At 48.6% G+C, this 20,619-nt stretch overlaps 10 protein-coding genes across 10 annotated transcripts; 4 read left to right on the forward strand and 6 right to left on the reverse strand.

Annotated features, from left to right (window-relative positions):
• The first annotated feature begins 2,446 nt into the window (after positions 1–2,446).
• On the forward strand, positions 2,447–2,912 carry BO66DRAFT_184774 (uncharacterized protein). Its single transcript, XM_025642409.1, has one exon. The coding sequence runs from the start codon at positions 2,558–2,560 to the stop codon at positions 2,819–2,821; it is 264 nt and encodes an 87-aa protein (XP_025500237.1). The 5' UTR covers positions 2,447–2,557; the 3' UTR covers positions 2,822–2,912.
• Positions 2,872–3,428, reverse strand: BO66DRAFT_184769 (uncharacterized protein). The gene is made up of 3 exons (XM_025642408.1): positions 3,404–3,428; positions 2,994–3,344; positions 2,872–2,912 (listed from the first exon to the last, which is right to left on the reverse strand). The coding sequence occupies exon 2, from the start codon at positions 3,327–3,329 to the stop codon at positions 3,003–3,005; it is 327 nt and encodes a 108-aa protein (XP_025500238.1). The 5' UTR covers positions 3,330–3,344; positions 3,404–3,428; the 3' UTR covers positions 2,872–2,912; positions 2,994–3,002.
• Positions 3,429–3,964: 536 nt separating this feature from the next.
• BO66DRAFT_394720 (uncharacterized protein) lies at positions 3,965–4,706 on the forward strand. The gene is made up of 2 exons (XM_025648059.1): positions 3,965–4,035; positions 4,094–4,706. The coding sequence occupies exon 2, from the start codon at positions 4,095–4,097 to the stop codon at positions 4,260–4,262; it is 168 nt and encodes a 55-aa protein (XP_025500239.1). The 5' UTR covers positions 3,965–4,035; position 4,094; the 3' UTR covers positions 4,263–4,706.
• Positions 4,192–4,996, forward strand: BO66DRAFT_184781 (uncharacterized protein). The gene has a single exon (XM_025642410.1). It carries the CDS (start codon positions 4,383–4,385, stop codon positions 4,830–4,832), a length of 450 nt encoding a protein of 149 aa, XP_025500240.1. The 5' UTR covers positions 4,192–4,382; the 3' UTR covers positions 4,833–4,996.
• Positions 4,997–5,294: 298 nt separating this feature from the next.
• On the reverse strand, positions 5,295–6,355 carry fleA (fucose-specific lectin FleA; the record flags this gene model as incomplete). Its single annotated transcript, XM_025644095.1, has 4 exons — positions 5,295–5,676; positions 5,728–5,842; positions 5,884–6,121; positions 6,170–6,355. Coding segments are annotated over 4 exons (921 nt in total), but the record flags the coding sequence as incomplete, so codon positions are not given.
• A 1,100-nt stretch (positions 6,356–7,455) lies between these two features.
• Positions 7,456–8,344, reverse strand: BO66DRAFT_394724 (uncharacterized protein). The gene is made up of 3 exons (XM_025648060.1): positions 8,003–8,344; positions 7,850–7,933; positions 7,456–7,773 (listed from the first exon to the last, which is right to left on the reverse strand). Exons 1-3 carry the CDS (start codon positions 8,283–8,285, stop codon positions 7,589–7,591), a joined length of 552 nt encoding a protein of 183 aa, XP_025500242.1. The 5' UTR covers positions 8,286–8,344; the 3' UTR covers positions 7,456–7,588.
• A 2,306-nt stretch (positions 8,345–10,650) lies between these two features.
• BO66DRAFT_460223 (uncharacterized protein) lies at positions 10,651–11,834 on the reverse strand. Its single transcript, XM_025652292.1, has 2 exons — positions 11,301–11,834; positions 10,651–11,253 (listed from the first exon to the last, which is right to left on the reverse strand). Exons 1-2 carry the CDS (start codon positions 11,445–11,447, stop codon positions 11,041–11,043), a joined length of 360 nt encoding a protein of 119 aa, XP_025500243.1. The 5' UTR covers positions 11,448–11,834; the 3' UTR covers positions 10,651–11,040.
• A 2,497-nt stretch (positions 11,835–14,331) lies between these two features.
• On the reverse strand, positions 14,332–16,843 carry BO66DRAFT_394726 (alpha/beta hydrolase family protein). The gene is made up of 3 exons (XM_025648061.1): positions 16,765–16,843; positions 16,419–16,694; positions 14,332–16,343 (listed from the first exon to the last, which is right to left on the reverse strand). Exons 1-3 carry the CDS (start codon positions 16,791–16,793, stop codon positions 14,405–14,407), a joined length of 2,244 nt encoding a protein of 747 aa, XP_025500244.1. The 5' UTR covers positions 16,794–16,843; the 3' UTR covers positions 14,332–14,404.
• Positions 16,844–18,192: 1,349 nt separating this feature from the next.
• Positions 18,193–19,776, forward strand: BO66DRAFT_293466 (uncharacterized protein; the record flags this gene model as incomplete). Its single annotated transcript, XM_025643179.1, has 1 exon — positions 18,193–19,776. A coding segment is annotated over one exon (1,584 nt), but the record flags the coding sequence as incomplete, so codon positions are not given.
• Positions 19,777–20,129: 353 nt separating this feature from the next.
• BO66DRAFT_442219 (uncharacterized protein) lies at positions 20,130–20,502 on the reverse strand (the record flags this gene model as incomplete). Its single annotated transcript, XM_025651410.1, has 2 exons — positions 20,130–20,199; positions 20,276–20,502. 2 exons carry the CDS (start codon positions 20,500–20,502, stop codon positions 20,130–20,132), a joined length of 297 nt encoding a protein of 98 aa, XP_025500246.1.
• Between the last annotated feature and the right edge of the window lie 117 nt (positions 20,503–20,619).

Here is a 20,619-nt window from a genome sequence, read left to right on the forward strand (position 1 = left end):
TATTTTGAAGCAATGAAGCCATTCCGGGGAGTTGGGCTGTACTGGCTGGTACTTGAGGTAATCGTCGGTGGTGAGATAGGTTTGGGACTCTAAATAGACAGGTGAGCTGGGTATACAAGGGTGAGCGTATTTATTGCGGATCTTTTGACTACAGCGGAAAACTGCCCGAGGAAGCTACATGATCCTGCTAGAGACAAATATTTCTTTCGTAATACGAAAACTCTGTCGTCCTCTGCTGACTTATCTCTCCGCGGTGAAGGTCGGCCTGAGAGAGAGCCACTGGAGAGAGGTGGTAGGTCCAGTTGACCCGCAGTTGCCCTGACTAGGCATTTGGTTGGCTTGGACCGATTGGGGCGATAGGAAGAAATTTGTCTGCATCTAGATTGCTCGTAGGGGCGTTATACACAATGATATCAGAGTGCATCTTCGAAAGCTGGTTATTCTAGGTGACAAACCTGCCTCATCTGTGACACACTCTTCCGTAGCGTAAGAAAGATCGCTGTCATGTTAAACGATGGCGGAAAACCTGCAGAATCGAGAATCGCCTGTGCGGGGTATCAAATCTATCTAGATTGGAAAGAGGGGTCGGAAGGCAGGAAGATGGCTGTACTATTACGACATGTGCATACATGCAGAGCGTGTTGATCGCTGCACGCGCTGTGGAGGCTTTCTAAGATGATGGTTCGAGCACTCGGGATTTTGATTTGGGTCGGCCCGCAAGAGACCCGCTTCAGCTCGACACGATCAATGTCGCTTCGAGCCCTAGCTCCGTGCATCTGATCAATCGTGAGCTGATCTGCAGAGTGGCTGCTGGCAAATGGTTAATGAGGTTCTGCTTCCACATCGTAATCTTCGAAAGCCGCTATGCATCAGCTGCCTTTCAAAGACGGGTTCGTCTGACTATCAGCAGACGTCGTACAATGGTTCAAGTTTTGCTCTCTTCTTGGAAATATTACGATAACCGGGTCGACAGTTTTGTGAGCTCGTGATAATGATCGTGGCCGATGTGAGTCCGACCCGCCTGTGCCATGAGAACTGGCATTTTGGCTGGATGCACACCCGACGGGTCGCGAGCGCCTCCGAGACTTGATCTCAACAGCCCTTTCAGAAGTGGGCCTGATACGTAGAGTAATCTGCCTCTTTCAGGTCTCTAAAGAAAGACGAGTGCTCATATTCAATGCACAGTTTGCAACTATACTACTGCACGGTGCAACGAACCGGGTATAGTCGTGGCTGACATGCTGACTGCACAGATGTATTCTCGGGTTGTGTGAGTGTAGCTCTACCATCACTTTCAGGTAGCTGAGCAATTCTGCGGCTGACCTCATCATTGCCGACTAATGCCCCCGCCGTGGTTCGCCAAAGGTAGTAACTATGTTTATCAAGGCTAGACACATGAGGTCGACGAACAGCTTTCGTCGGATCAAAAACAGTATAGATCTGATAGGTACTGCACATCACAATTCAGGTGAAGCAAGCTGCATGTGTCGTCTTGATTGCCCGCGGCTCTGAAGCCTATGTATTATGATGCTATTTTACCCGGGGGTGGGTGTTATGAAGAGAATGGGTTCAAAGATCCTGCGGTACATCGAAAGAGAGATGACATATGAATCATTTCTCAGAAACCATGATTCTGCGAGATTGAGATGTGGGAGATTGACAAAATAGCCGCACCAGGCCCAGGTCGACAAGCTGATTACACTTTGATGATTATTGTTCACATTGACCTTGGCAAAGCATGCTAAGGTACACAGGAGAAAATAGTTATGTCCCAGAAAACCTGGTTTATCGTCATGAAAACAGATTTAATCAGAAAAAAGGAAATGGGGCAAAAAACATACAACAGAAGGGATTCGCTGGTGGTCACCCACCCAACTACTAACCTCCCGGCGTGTGGCTTAAGTACGGCTGAGCGGACGGGAAGCCCTGTTTTCCACACCCTGTGGTCGTATGTGCTTGTTTTATAGATAGCTGTCTTATAGCTAGCGCATAAATTCATCTTATTACTTGATTACTTGTAATGTTAACTCATAACTACGAGATTCCCCCTCGTATTTTCAATTGCGGCCAACAACCGCCGAGTTTCTCTTCGTCAAAGTGCGGCCTTACACTATCACGCCGCGAGCGACAGCCAGCCCGGCTGGGGCTACTGCTCAATGGTCAAAGATGGCCACAAGTACAGCATTTCCACTCGCCATTGATAAACGTGGCCGACAGGCGAGACCAAGCGCACCGTCGGGTCGGTCGTCGGCGACTTCGGCCCCTTCGCCAAAGACATCCGAGTCAACCAGCGACCCATGCCGCGTGTTAAACCCTGTTCGAAACGTACGCTCATTCTATACTGTGTAAGATCCCAGGTTGGGAAGACAACGACCGCTGGCTAGAAGTGTGGGAAAAGTACAGTAACAAAGTCGCCTTCACGCTCGAAACCAACGGCACAAGGATGGACGTCATTGAGAAAGACCGTGCCATCACGGCCGAGGTTGAAACGAATAGGGTTCCTCAGCCTAAGACGCCCGCCTAAGTCCAAGATCTCCCCGACGACATCCAGGGCTGCATGACTACGAACCTGAAGAAAACTTGCCTGCTGACCATGCTGTTGTCGAGGAGTTGCGGAAACGAACCCAGAGGAGGAAGAATACAGCCCGCGGCCCAGATTCTTGCTAGTATTGTGTGTTCACACAGAGTCGGAGTGCATAGTTCGAGGTGCACACATTCCGACTTGCATCTAAAGAAGCAAGCATTGCTCTGTTCTTCTTGTAGGGCATCAATCACCATACCTGTCTCGGGGTATCACGGGACGACTCGACATGCAGTGTAGACCAATCTTGTTTTACCGTACTGAAGCTCAAGGCAGGGGAATTGAATGTTGACAGTGGCCTGACTGACGCCTCAATTTCCTGGATTTCGTTCTAGCATAAAATGAGTCAATGGAATCTAGTCTCCGCCGTAGTCTCCCGTTCACGCGATAAAGTAAGAGGAGCACGACCAACCCCGGATGCCTAAACCTCTCCTTCATTAGGAATACCTGTCCACCAACCCCGAAGATCCCGATACCAAGACCAGCCTCCCAGCGACCCCCCCAGGGCCAGGCCAGCGATGAACGCCGTCTTGCTCATCTGCGTCTTGAAGCTGAAATCGTACTTCCAGTGCTTTGGTCCTTCTTCCTTACTCTGGGTGTCTTTAGAAGCCGCCTCCTTGTCGCAACGAGCCGAATGGATCGAAAATGCTGCTAACGCGCGAGACGTCATCGTAGCATTTGCGCTGCAAAGGTAGCCATTGTTGTGAAGAAGGGCGCGTATTGGCAGGCGGCGCAGCGTTGTAGCCATGACGGTTGGTACGCGGTATATGCTGTTGAGGTTAGTCAGTGTTGTAAAGAGGGTATGAGGAGATGGACTGAAATCAGTTGCTAACGTTGTCAATCTGGCAATATGCGATCAATGTGAACAGCGCAGATAGACGGTGCGGCTCGTAGTATTTATATGTTGGTGAGTCTGACTGGGCGGCCGGGAAACATTCCGCTCTTAGACTGAACGGGAATAGCGGCGGTCGGGTCCAATCGGACTAGCCCGCAATGACCCTAAAAATAGGTCGGGCCTCCCGGTTTAGGATGACTAGCTCGGCCGTTCCAGTCAGGTTGTCGATGCTGGTTCGAGATCTACGATGACATTTACCTACTCGGTTCCACAGGGAGAGTGAATTATGAGATATGTGTATGTGCAAATTGCTATTTCCCCGTGTACCTTAGGAATAGTATCGGTCTGCATAAATTGGAAAGCGGCCATCGAGCCGATCAGTGTTCAATGTGCGATATGGTCACGTGCATTGTAGTATGGCATGGTATCCTGCCTTGAAATCGCTTCATTATTGGTTACGACGAGCCCTTCTCATGAGGATGTATTAAATATTATTGAGTTTCTATTTATCTTAGAGGCGGGTCATGGTGCTTTATCAATCCTTCGATGCGGACAAGATATACTTGGTTTTCAAAGTGCTTGAATGGCGATGGCGACGGTAACACCGGGAACGGGATGGCTGTCTCAGTACCAAATTCACTGGCATCACCGTTGCTAACGCTTTGCTACAGATACACCATGTCTCGCGTCGTACTTGGACCCCTGCACGTCAAGACAGTGGTCTTGACCGGAGGTGCAGTCATCACGGCCTTAACAAGCAAACAATTCACCTCACCACATGGAGGCCCCGGAACAGTCATTGAAGCAACGAAGAACCTCAAAGACTTAGATCTTGCAAACAGGTGAGGAGCTACGTCTGCGGTACAATACCTTCATCGACGCCGTGAAATACTACACCACAACCACAACATCACTGTCAGATGGCTTTGTGATCCCATTGCTGGCGAAAAACCAGGGTGGCCGGATATGCCGGTGGCCATCCCAACCACAGTACTCTATGTACTACTTGAAAGACACTGCTCCGTTTACTCTCTAGGGCTGGGGTCTGAGTGGCGCGGGACTTCTCGCCGGCGTGACCCTGGACAGGGTGGCGGCGAAGGAAGTTTCAGCCGCCCCGTGAAAAAGCGCTACAAGGCAACCATGGTGGCGGTAATATCCGTTCCCTCTCTGTGCCTCGGCCTTGTCGGATATATGGATCATGAAGCGGGCAGAAAGCAAGATTGGCTGATTGTGAACGCGTATATTGGAACGGCTGCTGGGCACGACGCGAGCTGGGGAGGTGCTATTGCCCGGTGGACCGACGAGTTTGAGAACGCTTTGATGTATCTCGGCTTACCAGTGGGCTCAGTTTGTACGCTGGTCAGGTACTATTGCTTCGCGACCGACTTCATGCATGACGCGTTGCTGGGACGGTAATTGTACTGTGATCTCTTGGTCCAGGGAATGGCGGTATTCTTTTAATAGCGATTTTTCGGTGATGTTTGCCCTGGTATAAATGTGTGATCCGTATTGGCCGAGCGATATGATGGAGCAGAGGGATAGTTTTTACTTAGACGCCACCTAATATCGTCACGCAGCTACAATTGGCATCGAAATGCCTTCGTAACCATATCACTACGTCCCGTAAAACAGCCAATACTGAAATCAAATCTCAACTTTCCTTGATTGCCAAGAACATGCAGTGGGACTACCAAGGCCACTATATGCACAAGTAAAGAAAGCATAGTGCGTAGGCCAACACGCGGAATGTGAAAATCCTCCGAAGGCTACTCAAAGACAGCTCTTAGGGCTTGAGGTGCGTAACGAGATCCTAGGGCCCCTCGAAGAATAACTAAGAGCCCTCAGCAAGAAGAGTACTCTCGCAGTCACATATCTCCCCTAAGCAGGAGGAAGCGCCTCCTTGCCCTGTTTCCACTCGCGCTCGTACTTCCACTCAGTCACACCAGTAACACGCTTCCCACTCTGGAAGAAGACACGAAGCTGGATCTCCCTGCGGCTAAAGGCGAGGGCCGCGACCTGACTGCCGGGCACGCACTGCTGGTGGAAGCCGCCGCGCTGCCACTTGTCATCGTCACACACCATCTCCATCACCTGGTTATCCTCGTGAACGCAGTAGACGCGAATGCGGTCGTTGTGGAAGACGGTAGCCGCCAGATCTGTGCGAGGCGGGGCCTTGGAGACGGAGAACTCTCCGTCCTTCCAGTGGCGGCCGTCGTACAGCTTCTCGCGGAGGCTGAGGTCGTCTTTCTGGTGGTAGACACTGTGATTGACTTAGCAATTGACACGGTGGTAATAATATGGAGCAGGTTACCGAATCTTCATGGCAGAGTCGTGCACGTCGGAGCTCTTGGGGCTCACGCAAGCCAGGCCGCTGCCGGGCAGGGCGCGGCCAAGGTTGGTCATCTTCGACCAGCCCTGTTTCTCGTCTGTTGCGGGTTTACTTGTTAGATAAATGCCCGCGCGCGACCGGAGAGAGCCGACTCGCCATCCTGACCCAACTCCTGGATAGTGTTATCCGGCATCTGCACATAGACGCGGAGGTGGGTGGCGTCCTTGCTGCGGTGGTAGCACGCCGCCATCATCGAGTAAGGCGCCACCTTGATCTGGGGGCGGTTGAGAGATCCCTCATACCATCTTCCGTGGTTGTCACGGTAGACCTCCCTGACCACGCGGTCTTCTCCAATGAAGAACAGATTCACCTGGTGCTTTGATTAGTGGAAAATCGGATTGCTGGTAAGGGACCTGATATTCACAGTATCGGAGGTCCGACAAATAGCGGCAATGGGGGACCCCAGGATCGCCTGTGCGACCACATCGTGTTGAGAGCCACCGGACCACTGGCCGTCGTGGAAGCGAGTCTCGCGGATACGGCCGTTGGTGTCCTGGGTGTACACCTGGAAATTATCCTCGGACCCGACAGCGGCAATGGCGCAGCCTGGTTAATGTTAGCATATGTGGGCATCGTAGATGATAGGGTGATGGTTTCGGAAGTAGGGGGGCACGCACGGAAGCGGATCTCCTGGGCACCGGCGTTCGACATGGCGAGGTGTCTTGACAAAGATCTGTTGGTCGGTTTGCTGGTTTGAATAGACAGTTGCGCAAAGCAGAGAATGCTTGGATGCTCTGTGCTGGGAGAGTGTAATGGTCTGGGCTTCTTAGTCCTCTTATATCTGGCCATGTTACACAGATGTTTCCTGGTGAACGCTTTGACCCTCACCCACGGGGATGAATGGCGTGGTAATTGTGCCACAGTGACAAAGATGTGGAAGGTCCGGGATGGAAATATCAACGTTTTCGTTGCAGGCCGCACCTATTTGGCCCGCTTCGGAGGACACAAGGCGCAATAACTGCGACATGGTATCGCACAGCCCTCATCTCATCGCCATACATAACTTCCTTTGATGCAACAAATGGTTTTACCGAGTCCAATAATTGCTGCACATTGACTTAGCAGTGATCGTTCGTGTGTCCGAGTGTTCAATTGAGAGTCATTGTGCTCTTGAAGCATTGGCGAGCGGGTGAGTCGGTAGCTGCCCTCCTTCACATTTACATACTTGGCCTAGCAGTGCGCCACTTGAACTTGCCATAATGCCTATTCTCGATAGGATAGCATGAAGTTTTGGCAGCATGCGATTATCAGCTTTGTCAAATGGCAGGAATTTACCTTGCGCACTAGGATCAGACAATGACTTGGGGCAATGAAGCGACAGTTTCGGGGCTAGCGCACCTTCATCGAAGCTTTCACGCCTATCCCGCCTTGTTCCAGTGCGAATGGACAACAATAACAGGTTTCGTTCAAAGATGAGGCGTCTGTTTATTCCTTCGGGCTCTCAGCAATTCTGCACAGTGGCAGTGAGGCAACAGACCAAGGAGAGTATTGTGTGTAATTTAATAGCTTGGCAAGCTTTTATTTTTTGTGCAGCCAAGACGGGGAGCACGCAAAGCTCTGAGCTTTTAGCACGCAAAAAGGTCATCACCATGAGTCTAACAATGATGCTGTCAGAAGGCCTTGTACCAAGGTCTACCGATAAACCAATGTCTGGGCAGTTGAATAATCGGTTTAAAGCTGTATAGGTACACCATCTACCTTCTCCAATGGCGCCCACCAATAGTCCTCGCCACCCGCTCTCGCATCAAAACGTAGACTCTGCACATCAGACGTTACCCAAAGCTTACCATGCCCCCTGCATTGTATTCTTTGCGACAAGCTCAATCGCCATCATCACTCCCATCGCCCCCGCAATATACCAACTCAGCGTCGCGATGGAGTCCTGCACCGGTCGCTGGTACGCATAATTGGTTGCACACGCCGCGAAGATAAGCCATGGGACGGAGTACGAGGCCCAGATGATGCGATCTGTGCGAATCTTCAGCATTCGGCACTATCCAAACCACTCCCGCAGAACGGCGCCTTCGGTTCCCGTGCAACATACCGCGAGCAGACTGTAGCCCCAGATCGGGAAGGAAAAGGCAGGCAAGAATAGTGACTATCCCCATGAATGCAGCGATAGCAGCGTCTGAGACATGCTAGCTTAGTTCTTGGACACTTGTCCTGCAGCCTCTCGGAACATGGAGAGTGAGCTTACACTTGCTGATTTGGGTCAATGGCGTCTGTGCCTCGGGGCTCGGGGTGACCTCATCTTCCCTGATCGCGCGATGCAGGCACAGCCCGACATTATCACCAAACACACGTTGGAGGTGATCGAGGGTTGCTGCTCGGAGTTCTGAACCGCAACCGATGTCCCAGTTAGCGGCTTGTTTTGTGGCAAAATCCACCGTAACATCGTGCTTAGTGACGAGGGCTTGGATAATGTAGGTGCGAACTTCGTCGGCGGTCGCGCTGTCCGAAAGGCTGGCTTTGGGTGTCATGGTCAAAATGGTCTTTCGGTAGGCACTTTACACATGTGGTGCAAGAAAGGGTGAGGCAGGAGCGGTATGATTGGGATCATAAATGGGGTTTGTTAGATAGTTTCCTCTCCTTATACCTAGGGGGAGCCGAGGCCCTCTGACAAGCGGCGCTGAAAGCTCCGAAGCTACTTTAGTCGGGCATCGTGCGATGGACGAACGATAGCTCTGTCATCTAATCAAGGTCTTACGACGTCATTATTGGTATGCTAGCACGCTAGAACTGTGGGTCAAGTTGAAGGGAGAGGCTTAGTGTAGGCCCCAGCCTCACTGGGCGTCTTGATCCCCGTGCCATTGTTCCGACAAGCCGACCCCGTTGAATACCCGCGGTACAGTGCCTTGCACCACCAGCCTGCCTACCTGGAACACTGATTTTATTTCCCAAACCCTCAAACCCCAGTAGCAGTCCTCATAGGGTCAGTATCGGAATCAAAGCTCTTGGCAAGCTATAGCTTGGTGTAGGCCTCGGAAAGGACCGCAAAGACCAAGGACCAGACCGCACCACTGCGGTTTGGTGCGGTCCTGCGGTCTTACAAACAAGACAAACAGTCTTATATCTTTGATGTGTATAAGTTATATATAGCTAGTTTGTATTCTTTATGTTCTGGTTTTACCATTTTATCTTCTGTATTACATAATACTGTTTTTGGTAATTATTATTCTTTTTATTTAAAAGCCTAGACTGTCTTTTTATCTTCCAAAATCTGTTCTACCTTTTATTAAACCTTATAATAGATTAAAAGTGGAGGATGTCTTTTCTTGATTCATGCTACAAGTTCTAGTCTTCTAGATATATACAAAATCCTTGTCCTGCTTTGATCTTTTTGAAACACGCCCAGATAAACGCCGCTGGGTTCCAGAATTATCATACAGGTGGCTGATATTAAAAAGAGGAATCTTATTATTATTCAGTTTCTCTACCTAATCTTCTATATTAGCGACTCTTCTCTTTTCTAGTATATGTAAACTTGGCTCTTGAGCAGCTGTATTAGGAGTGTTTATATCTTGGTCTAGAGCTATATCTTTTTTATCTTTACTAATAGAATCATACTCATCTTCTCTCTGCTCGGTATTATTCTGCTTCTTTCTTGAATACTTCTCTTATATAGAGAGATACTCCTCTATAAGAGTAAGCTGTTTCGATTTAATATTAAACTGTATTATATATATAAATATTATCAAGTCTTGTACAGTTTGTGGCTTTAATAATCCCCGCCGATAATAACATATATCCCGGGCAGAGTTAAAGAGCCTTTCTACTCCAGAGCCACTAGCTGGAATTGTTAAGACATCCCGTGCTAGGCTTGTAAGAATTGGATATTCAGTCTGGTATGTTTTCCAGAAGGTCAGTGGTGTTGATTAAACAGTACCTAATATTATTGTTAAATAAAGTATAATTATTAGAGATACAGAGTATAACTCACTGCTTCCAAGATACCGTATAACCTCATCCGGAACTTAAGATTGTATTTGAGAAGATATTGTAGGTCTAATAAGCATATTGATCTCTGAGATATTATTTATTATCTGAGTATTCGACATAGTTTATACCTCAGTATAGCGCTTATAATAAGGCTTGATGTAGGTTTCCAGTGATTATTTATATCGTAGGGCCCAGTCCTTTTCCTACTTAGATGTTAAGAAGAACTCCAGCTTATTCCGAAGGCTAAGAATAGTTCTAATTGTATAGAGATTACCAGAAATATCATCAGTCCTTTTATAGTATTCTGTAAGCTTATCACGCGTATATTCGAGTACTGACCTTATCATCCTTTTTTAACCAATTTTCTTGCGTGATAATTGTACTTTGGTGTTATTGATATAAGTAAACAAGACATTATAGATGCTAAAGATATTATGAATAGTCACATCAGTAGTCACAGACAGGGATAAAATAAACTTAAAGAATAAATAGATAATTAACAGTAGATAGTCGATCTGTTGTTATTTATTCTTATTTATCTGCATCTCAGTAAGATTAAACTGGACACAGAACTCATCAAAAATAGGCTGAAGGCAACGCGCACGCTGTAACATAAGGAATGTAGAGTTCCATCAAGTTCGAATATTTTATACGGGCATCAGCTTAGACTCCTCTGTTTGTAGTCTAATAAAGCTTTTACGGCGCTGAGGGCTTTTATTAATATAAACAGCAATCTTCCGAACCTAATAAAGAGTTAGTATTAGTACTTAAAATAGATAAAGATACAGATAAATAATAGATCTTATTTAATATTTTTATAATCTTTCTGTTCTCTTACCGAGTATAATCCTCTTTCTCAGTCTACTCCAACTCCTCTTTACTATTCTGAGGATTTGTGTTTATTTAACCAAGAAGCTCCTTCAGGCTTAGCTTTATAATATGTGTAATATATAATAGGCGTATAACTAATAGACAGCTTGGCAGCTCTAAAGATGTAATAGCTTTCTAAAGACTTGTTAACAGTGTTTTATTGTTTAAAGTATTGTTAGTTGTGATTATAAGTACTCGGTTTGTAATTTAGTGTTTTTTAAGTAGCTTAAGTAAAACTAAGCTTAAATAGCTACCGGTATAAGAGCCATAAAGTGGTTTAAATCCAAGCAAGATTTTACAATAATTCTACTTATAATCAATAAAGTAACCTGTTACTGCCATAAAAGCTTGATAAAATAGTAGTATCCAACAATCTAATACAATTGAGATCTTAGTACCTTCAGAAAGTAATTTCAGTAAGAAATCTTAATACTCCTGTACTTTCTGCTGAAGATAGCAATAAATAATTTTTGCTGTTGGTATTTTTGGTGTAGATAGAGCAAGATAAGCCATCTCAATCAGTACACAAAATTCAGAATATCCGACAAGCATAAATGGTAATTGGGAAGCAACAATAAATGTTGTTAGCCTATTCATCCAGGCTTGTGGCGAGAAGGCTTGTTTGTAGGGAAGATTTCCCTAATAAAAGTTAGATCAGAAGAATTAGAAACATAGAATATATATACCTTATTAAAAATAATCTTTCTAATATCTTGCGATTTGTTCCTTGCTTGTCTACAGATAGCTGCCTGTAAGCAATAGCGATTCATTATAGATATTTCGCGATATTTATCAGCAGAATGGGCAAGAATATAATTATAATTCTTATACATAACCTTAAGGGATCCATCATAGATAGCTGCAACTTGATAAAAGTACTCCCAGAAACCAGCCTAACGCTTCCCCTCGAAGATATTCCGCTTAATTATACTTCCATACTCAGTTCTTAACCACCACTTTACAAATTCTTCATTTACCATCTCGGTTCATAGAACGTATTTCTTTTTTGCTGAAGGATCAACACGCTCAAGAACTTCTGAAAGTGGGATTGGAACCACTGGTTGTATGAAATCTGGGTAGGAGTAGAAGTCAGTATCTCACATTCTTCTGAATTGATTAATTTATTAGATGCAAGAAAGAAGAGATTATCGGCTGTAGTATTTTTAAAAACCGATAAGAGATAATAATCTGAGAACTGAGAAGGCTGACTTTGTAATATTTTAGTAAACCAAAACTAAAAAATAAAAAGAAGAGAGGTTGTGGAGATTTTTAGAAGAGAAAGACTTACTGGCCTTTTTTAATGGTGGAGAAAAGATGCTACTGGTAATTTATAGGAAAATGAATTTAAAACTAATGTTTTGTTTATTCTGAAATACTATACTGTTGATTGGTTATTAGAACCCACAAAAAGGTCCTTGGACCGCACGGGACCGCATAAAACCGCAAAAGGACCGCCAAATAACCGTCTGAGAATTGGCAGTTCAATCTTATATATAAACTATTTGTCTATTCTGAGAGAAGTAAAAATATATATCTGGTATTATGCTACTAATCTATCTAAATTATTTATTCTATTCATTCTCTCTGCTTTCCCTGCTCAACTTGGTCTCCCTGCTATATCTGCTTATTCTGATCTACAGAACCGCAGACCCGGTTCGGAGGGCATGGAGAGTCTGGCTTCTAATAATACAGCTGGGTAGCAAGTTCAATAGAATAGAGAGTCCGGCCTTTAATAAAGATTATAATCACCGTCCTGGACAGTATAAGAAGTAGTATTACAGTTTATTATAAGTTTTTAGTAAAAAGTTCTACTTGTATAAGTTGTTTTCAAAGTATAAAGCTGAAGGAATAGTATAATCTATTAGAGACTTGGTAAAAGAAAGGTATTTTCTAACAAAACAAAACCGTTGTTGTATGTTTGTAAGATACCGTGATTAATAATTATATTTATGTAGATTGAAAGAGAAGAACTTGGCATATTTATACAGAAGCGGTTCCCCGGAGTAAAGACCGCCTAGGACCACGGGAGACCATGGTGCGGTCCTGGGTAATTTAAGCAAAGACCAAAGACCTCATGGTCCGGTTCTGGTCCCAAATTTCAGGACCGGGACCGCACCATTCCTAGGCCTAGCTTGGTGTATAATTAGGTTACAGTTTAGGCATGATTTTATATTGCGTATGTTTTGATACACGGACCTTATCCAGTACAGAAAACATGAGATATATACTTGAGGGTATGAAGTCTTATCTCTTCATATATATTTTTTGATATATTGTTCTGCATCTGTCTTTTAATCCACCTACTTCCCGGTGAATCTCACGAAGTTTGTTGGATATGCGTTGTGTTTTGAAGTAGGGATTTGGAACCCTGGAATTCTGCGCTGTTTACCAGATACAATGTATGAGGTAGGTAGTCCCTCCACTTACGTCGATTGTCATGGTTGCTATTCAGAAACACCTGGGCCAAACAATTGTCTGCCCGTTCTTTTTTACGATTCTAGGATCTTCGATTATCCACTAATGCACGTGCCATGGTTCGATCAATGTGTAAATTTTCGAAGTCCTTGCTTCCTTCTTTTCACCAGCTTAGACAATTTGATATGTTTCAAGCCTCTGGCCCACAGGTACAGACTGTGGTGGCAAATAATCTTATTCTGTTCCTTATAGTTCTCTTTGGTCCGTTAATTGCAGCCTTACCCATACATAACAAGGCATAATGGTTATAACTAACTCTGTGGTACTGACTCTAGGCGATTCATCACCGTTCAGCAGAAATAGGCAATAATATATGCTCTGTTATAATGGATGAAGACTCTTAATTCCAGCCTTACAAATCTTGGAATGGCAACTCAGTCTATGCCCTAGTTTCGGATAATCTTGGACCTGCATTTACACAGTTAAGCTCCTTCCTTCAAACATAGATTCAACACTAACCCCACCTCCAAACATACATTAACAGACCAATTAGCATTTCTTCCATTCGCATAATGGCAAGCGGGTCGGGTCTATAGTAAACAACCATAGAACTATGTTCGCTATCGAATCAACCAGAAAGTAATCCTGAATAGAAAAAACATTGCTCAGGTTATTATGATTATGAAAAATGCGCTGGGCTTCGATAGAGGTGGGTTATTTCGCTCTGTTGTGGAACTGAGCTTGCTTCGAACAGGATTCCTGCCCTGGATATGCTGGTCGCATACTTAGTATAGGACGGGTGTATGTGTAAACTGCCAGGGCTTTCCATCAACGCTATAACGGACATCCCCAAACAAGGCCGAGCAAAACTGGCGGGAAACTTCTAGAAACGTTACACGTACTTCATTTTACTCTCATGACCCAGCAAGCGAGCCTATAGCGCAGACCGGGGATCATCCGGGCTCTCCGATATCGACACTTTGCAACCAGCATATCGTCGCCGCAAAGGTAGCCTTACTGGGACGGGAGTCACATGGCAGGGAAATCTCGGAGCCAGCCTCATTCCCCTCCCGAGTCACCACCACCACCACTTGATCCACATAGCACCATCAACACCTTCGTTGAGAACTCGGAGAGCTTCCTTCCTTTCCGGCTCTCGGTTTCAAAGCCACTCCCCTCACGCATACATTATCGGGAAAGCCAACTATACGGGAGCATTCAACTTCCAATTAGTGTCGATGCCCCAGCCCAGCCCCCCTCCCCCGGGTGCCTACCTAATTATGAAGCAGTCACTGTACAGGTATCGCAACAGTCATCATGGCTTGCTAGAAGTCTGCATAGATTGGTAAGATATCCCTGTCGTTCTTTATACACTCTAGACATCGACAATCCTCCCCGTCTTCGATTCTTCCAGCCACCGGGGCTCACTACGCGCCGGCTCCAGCTTCGGTCCACCTGAAATCCCCACGAACTTGTTACACCACGCAATGACAGTATTCCACCAGACCAGACTATTCTCCCGACCGAGAACAAAATGATTCTCATCCGGGAAATTCAGCAGCCGCGTCTCGATCCCCTTCAACCGGCACGCGGCATACGCCGCCCACCCCGCTGTACTGGGGCACCGGAAATCCTTATCAGAATGGATAATGAGCATAGGCGTCGACCAATTCGTGAGATACTCGACGGGGTTCCACTTCCGCCAGAGCTCCTTCACGCTGGGTGGGTCTCTATCCGCCGAGGGCGCATCGGTAAAGTACGGCGACCCGAACGAGCGGGTAAGCTCCTCCTTCTGCGCTAGATCGTCACCAAGCAGCTCGGCGATCACATCAAAGACCCCATCGTGGCATACAATTGCCTTGAGCCTCTTGGCCAGCGGCTGGCCCGCGACCCACAGGGCCATGTAGCCGCCGTAGCTGGCGCCAGCGGCCACGGCCCGGTCGGTGTCGCACTTGGTGGACAGGTTGTCTTCGACCCAGCGGAAGCAGCGCTCGATATCGTGGTAGGGGTGGCCGCCCCATTGGCGCGAGACCGCGCGCGTGAATTCCCGCCCGAAAGAATCCGAGCCTGTGAAGTTGGGGATCGCGACAATGTACCCCTGTTCTGCCACTAGGGCTGCATTCCACCGCCAGGTCCATGCGTCTTTCATGGCAGAGCTGGGACCGCCGTGCATGAGGATGAACAACGGGTGCTTGGTGGCGGAGGTCGGGTTGTAGTCGGAGGGCTTCAGGATCCAACATTGCACGGGGGTCTCGCCGTCGGGTCCGCCGGGGTAGGTGATGGATTCGACTTGCTTAGAGGAGATACCGAAGTAGTCGCCGTGGTTGGAGGAAGTGTAGATGATCTGGCTGTTCTCGGATTGGTCATCGCCGCTGGTCAGGGGCGTGACGATTGAGAAAAGTCCCTGGTCGATGAACGACGAAGACGTGGCCAGTAGGCGGGTCTCGGTGTCGAGTTCGCTGAGACGATACAGTGCGGAAACCGAGCCGGAGATGCTAAGCTCCTTGGGGATGACGGTTTGATGCTTCTCCAGGGAAAATGGCGGAATACGCACCTGGTACACCCGAGCCCGAGCTTGGGCGTTGGCAGTCATATACAATTTGGTGCCATCGTTAGCCCACAAAATCGCGTCCGGGAAGACGTCCCACTGACTCTCCGCGAGGTCGACCGTCCGCAGAAGAAAGACAATGCTCATAGTGTCGACATCCACGAGACCTATTGTTTTATGCGACCACTCCTCGCGGTCCTGGTCCACAAGAAACGCAGCCAAGGGGCCTTTGGGCGCGAAGGTTGGGGTCGAAGCCACGTTGGCATGACCTGGAACACGAATCTTTCGTAGGGGCGGCAGTTCAGTCTCCTGGAACGTCGACAATGGGATAAAATACAGCGACCGCTGCGTTTCGATCCATTCTGTGCTTCCGGGTTCGCTTGTGGCGAAGAGAATCCCATATGTCGAGATGCTCATCTCCGCGGAGCTGGACGAGTCGGCATAGAGGGGCACCGCCAGCCCGGTGTCTCGCAGCGCATTTATTGGGCCAGCCGGAGACAGGTGCCATTTCTTGATCTCGCCATCAAGTTTCAGCACCGTGAACCAAATGACCGAGCGATACTGGTCGACATAGGTATCCCAGCTTCTGGGACGACCATACGCCCATTCGCGAGCAGTTGTCGATGGTTTCTCGGTCTTTGCCGTGCTATATAAGTTCTGATCGGCATCCGCCGGCGCAGTGAAGACAAAGGCAATGTCCCCGTTATCCAAGACTTTAGTTCTGACGTCGTTCAACTTCGCGTTGATGGTACCGGCGAGATAGGGCCTGGATGGTGACGACACCACGGTCAGTACTCTGCTGTCTTAATGGCTCACTCGATCGGATAGATTTGAGCCGTACCGTATAGTGCTGTCAGCATCGCCAATCCACAGCTCAGTCTCCTTGTTCTTCTCGCCCTCCCGCTCCCACAGTAGGGACGATCCCCGCAGCCAACGGAACGAACTTTCCTTGGGGTCATTGCTGTATCGAGTCGACTTTCCTGTCCCTAGGTCAAGTATTTTGACGTCTGTACGGCTGGTGTGTGTTGCGAGATCGTAGGTCGAAACGGTGTAGAGCGCGAATTTTCCGTCATTATTCGGGACTGCTTCCGAAATTCTTGGAGCGGTGACTAGCAGTCTGTTGGGTAGTTCCGAAAGAGTCAGCGATATTGCTCCTCAATATACACTTGATCACGGCAAGGACATACTCGGGGGTGAATTTCTTCGGGGCTGGCATCTTGGGGAGCTGTGGGGAGGGGTTCGAGGTTGATGACACGCTAGTCAGCGATGTGTAGGTACGTGTAGTGAGGGGAAGTTCGTCTTAATGATAGTTACCTGGCGGCCACTAACCGGAGCTCCGACGCTGATGGTCTGACCGTGCCGGGGCACCTGGCCTAACTCAAGTTAGCGAGCTATATGTAAACCCGCGAATGCGAAGAGCATGCATAATCAGCACTTGTGAATTATGCACTTAAGTTGTGCAATGATGGCGTTCTATTGCGCTTATCAAGCTGCGCGTACTGCCTTACGCCTGGAACGATAAGGCGTTATCGGTATTTATCACGTGACACTCATGGATCTAACCTGTCCCCTGCTATAAGCATAAGATTTCCTACGACCCTCCACATCCAGCACATCAGTAGACACCTCCAATTATAAGAATCAGCCATCATCCGACCAGCTTCTGCATGCTGGGCCTGTTTATTCCTCATCTTGATGTACCTGGCCACAAATATACGGTCATGGATTAAACTTCCCAGCTCTACGGATTGTATCGACAGGAAGCGCCAGAAATTCAGCAAGAAAAAGCATCCACACGTCTTCAATCGAAAGGTTATCTGAGACCCACTGCACTGCAATTGGTGCGAGCAGGCTCAGGATTGCCAGCCGGTGGCCCACGAACCACCTTGAAGAAACCATAATAATATGATTGCGTGGCGTCTGGGAGAAGGTTAAATGAAATGCTTGGAGACAGTTCGCGGGTCTGTCGGTAGAAGAAGCCCAGCAGCCCTTCATCCAGCTGGTGTAACGCTTAGGACACAGGCACAAGCTGAGGCCAAGTAGTATCAAATTTGTGCATGTGGGGCGGAGCGGTGTGTTTGAGAGTGGTAATCGTGGCGGTTGAGCTTGGGTAGAATCATCCCTGTTTGAGGTACAAAGAAAATTGAAGGTATATCCAGCCTCAGTACCAGACTGTACATAGATCAACCGGGACATGCTATTTGCTCTCTCCCTGTTCTCATCGTGCAAGGAGCCCATCAAAGGAAGGGTTTCTTCTTGGGTGTATCCTTCGAATATAGCTACCATGGGGAACATAGTCAAGAAGAAATGTCTTCGGACATTGACTGGGACAAATCCCAGCGCAACTTCAATACACCACTTTGTTAGTCCGTCTCACCGATATTGACCATAAAGTTGCCCCTGGTCTTCTGCCATGATATCATGCTGGACGATCCAACATTCCGGCGATCGACAGTTTATGCGAGGAATGCTACCACCAAAACAAAACACAACTCAGACACGACAAGCTATAAGAACCTCACCACTCCACACAGCCTCTGGCATACAACAATCATCCCACTGCGAATATGCATCTACGCGCATTATCGACCCTGACGCTGCCGCTGACCCTCCTCATTCCTCTCACCACATCTCAGACCCTCAACATTGTAGCCCACCAAGATGACGACCTTCTCTTCCTCTCGCCAGACCTTCTGCACAACATCCAATTAACGACGCTTTCCACCCCAACACGTACAATCTTCCTCACGGCCGGCGATGCCGGGGACACATCCTCCTACTGGACATCGCGTCAAGCCGGTTCTCTGGCCGCCTACGCGCGCATGGCCAACGCCCCCAACACATGGACCGAGTCTACTCTTTCCGTCCCTGACACCATTCACGCAATCCCGTTATACACGCTCACCGCAAACCCATCCATCTCCCTCGCCTTCCTTCAACTTCCCGACGGCAATCTGCACGGCGAAGGTTTCCCCACCACGGGCAACGTAAGCCTCCAACAGCTCTGGCAAGAGAAGATCCCGTCCATCTCTAGCCTAAACCCTGCTCAAGAAAGCACATATACAAGAGACACCCTGCTCTCGACTCTCAGCGCGGCCATCGCCTCCTTCAACCCTGTCCGCGTGGACACCCTCGACTTCACTCGGGACTTCGATGCAACCAGCCCCTCGGGAGGTGGTTCATGGTCGGATCACAGCGACCATCTCGCGACTGCCCGATTCGCGCAAGCAGCCGCGCAGGACTGCGCGGCCAAGGGGAAGTGGAATACGGAGGTGGTCGGGTATATGGGATATCCGGTGCTGGACGCGCTGCCGCAGAGTGGGAATGTGCGGGGCGCGGAGTTGGTGGAGAAGCAGTTGGTATTCTATACGTATGCCTTGAGTGATTGGCGGACTTGTCGGGACGATGGGGGGTGTAAGGGAGGCAATGAAGAGGGGTGGCTGGCGAGGCAGATTGTTGTGTCCTCGAGTCCGGGGACAATGGTTGCTAGTGCGCAGGTTGTGGCCAAGGAAAATGGGGATGGAGGGTTTGGAGGACGCTGGGGATTTGTGAGGGCTGGCGACACAGTTGAGTTGACCGGGGAGGAGAGTAACGGGGCGTTGCAGTATCGTTGGAAGCAGGTGGAGGGGGTACAGGTGCAAGTGGAGGATGCTGAGAGCCCGAAGGCCACGGTCACGGTGGCAGGGGTACAGGTTGGCGAGAGGTTAGGGTTTGAACTGGTGGTGATCGGTGATGGGGGCGTGGAAAGTACGCCAGCACGCGTGAGCTTGTTTGTGGTACCGGGGGAGGATGTTGCACCACGAGCGAGCAATGTCACGGCTTCGTCGGAGAATGCTGCAGGTGGCCAGTCGGCTGCTAAGGCTGTTGATGGCCGGGTTGGGGGGTATCCTGGGGATACGTCGATGGACTGGGCCACGGTGGGTGGGAGGGAAGGCAGCTGGTGGAGGCTGGAGTGGGACTCGCCGCACATGATCTCCCAGGTTTACCTGTTCGATCGACCGAACACGTTAGACCAAGTCACGGGGGGTGTGGTGGAGTTCGATGATGGCAGCAGTACTGTCTTTGCTGCCCTCTCCAACTATGGTGAACCGAATAGCGTGAACTTCGAGCAGAGGTCAGTCCACGCTCTGACAGTTAGAGTCACTTCCGTGAGCTCCACAACGGGCAACGTGGGACTGGCAGAGGTCAAAGTGTTTTGACGTGCTGTGGGCACGATGAGCATTCTGCACTTAGGGTTACAATGATAGACTCCCTCTCTCACGTTAATGGTATTCCGGATCAGTCTTAGATTTCAGCGCTTTACCCTGGGCATATATGACGGTCTAACGGTACTCCACGTCCCCAAGGGCGTTTCTGAAAGAGACGAATTTAATAAGCATCGAGAAAAAGAGAAACATTTCTGGTAAAACTAGGCAACGGTTAGACTTTTCACAGGGAGCACAGTATCATCTGTGATTTATTGTAAAGTATAGATTAATAGGACAAATTCGGTCCATGCGTAAGCATTGATAGGACTGTCACCTTAAAGATTGAACTAGGGGATCACCTGGGCCTACCAATGCCACGGCAAAAACTCCACCCTGATCGTCACCCCGGGGACAAGCTCGGAGTCTCCTTCGACGCTGGGTGGAAACAGGCGGCGCCTTATTATAAGGCACCCACCGCCGAGTCCATTGGTGCAAGCTGTTGTCGTCAAACTTCAAGTCGAAGGTAGAGAACGGCTCCTCCTTCGGATTGGTGTCATCGTCCAGGCTCTCGTCGGGCAAGAGTACTCGGTAGCACTGAACCAGAGATCCCGCGCGGCAGAAGCCGTATAAGGGAGGGGCTTCCGGAAAGCGTTCTCGGAGCAGTCGAAATGACTCGGCCAGGCGCGGCTCGAGGGTCGCCCAATCGAAGTCAGCCGCAGGTGAGGTTTCATCGTCCATGATATAACGGTAAGGGACAGGGGGCTCGCTCGGTCTTATATACATGCCCTGCCGCTGCCTATGTCAGTGGATAGGTCGTATGTTGAAAGGACGTGAATTGCCTTCGTGCGGAATTGA

This window comes from Aspergillus aculeatinus (assembly GCF_003184765.1).
Source record: "Aspergillus aculeatinus CBS 121060 unplaced genomic scaffold BO66scaffold_51, whole genome shotgun sequence".
Taxonomy (NCBI): domain Eukaryota; kingdom Fungi; phylum Ascomycota; class Eurotiomycetes; order Eurotiales; family Aspergillaceae; genus Aspergillus; species Aspergillus aculeatinus.

What these genes read in the sequence shown, in the direction of transcription:
- BO66DRAFT_460223 (XM_025652292.1), bottom strand. Translation starts at nt 11,447, where the DNA reads ATGTATAAGAATTATAATTATATTCTTGCCCATTCTGCTGATAAATAT. An exon ending in GAAAGATTATTTTTAATAAG is followed by an intron (nt 11,254 to 11,300) that starts GTATATATATTC and finishes AACTTTTATTAG; the next exon opens with GGAAATCTTCCCTACAAACA.
- BO66DRAFT_184769 (XM_025642408.1), bottom strand. Translation starts at nt 3,329, where the DNA reads ATGGCTACAACGCTGCGCCGCCTGCCAATACGCGCCCTTCTTCACAAC.
- BO66DRAFT_394724 (XM_025648060.1), bottom strand. Translation starts at nt 8,285, where the DNA reads ATGACACCCAAAGCCAGCCTTTCGGACAGCGCGACCGCCGACGAAGTT. An exon ending in ATTGACCCAAATCAGCAAGT is followed by an intron (nt 7,934 to 8,002) that starts GTAAGCTCACTC and finishes AGCATGTCTCAG; the next exon opens with ACGCTGCTATCGCTGCATTC. An exon ending in GGGGCTACAGTCTGCTCGCG is followed by an intron (nt 7,774 to 7,849) that starts GTATGTTGCACG and finishes AGATTCGCACAG; the next exon opens with ATCGCATCATCTGGGCCTCG.
- BO66DRAFT_184781 (XM_025642410.1), top strand. Translation starts at nt 4,383, where the DNA reads ATGCCGGTGGCCATCCCAACCACAGTACTCTATGTACTACTTGAAAGA.
- BO66DRAFT_394720 (XM_025648059.1), top strand. Translation starts at nt 4,095, where the DNA reads ATGTCTCGCGTCGTACTTGGACCCCTGCACGTCAAGACAGTGGTCTTG.
- BO66DRAFT_184774 (XM_025642409.1), top strand. Translation starts at nt 2,558, where the DNA reads ATGACTACGAACCTGAAGAAAACTTGCCTGCTGACCATGCTGTTGTCG.
- BO66DRAFT_394726 (XM_025648061.1), bottom strand. Translation starts at nt 16,793, where the DNA reads ATGCCAGCCCCGAAGAAATTCACCCCCGA. An exon ending in CCGAAGAAATTCACCCCCGA is followed by an intron (nt 16,695 to 16,764) that starts GTATGTCCTTGC and finishes ACTACCCAACAG; the next exon opens with ACTGCTAGTCACCGCTCCAA. An exon ending in GATGCTGACAGCACTATACG is followed by an intron (nt 16,344 to 16,418) that starts GTACGGCTCAAA and finishes GTCACCATCCAG; the next exon opens with GCCCTATCTCGCCGGTACCA.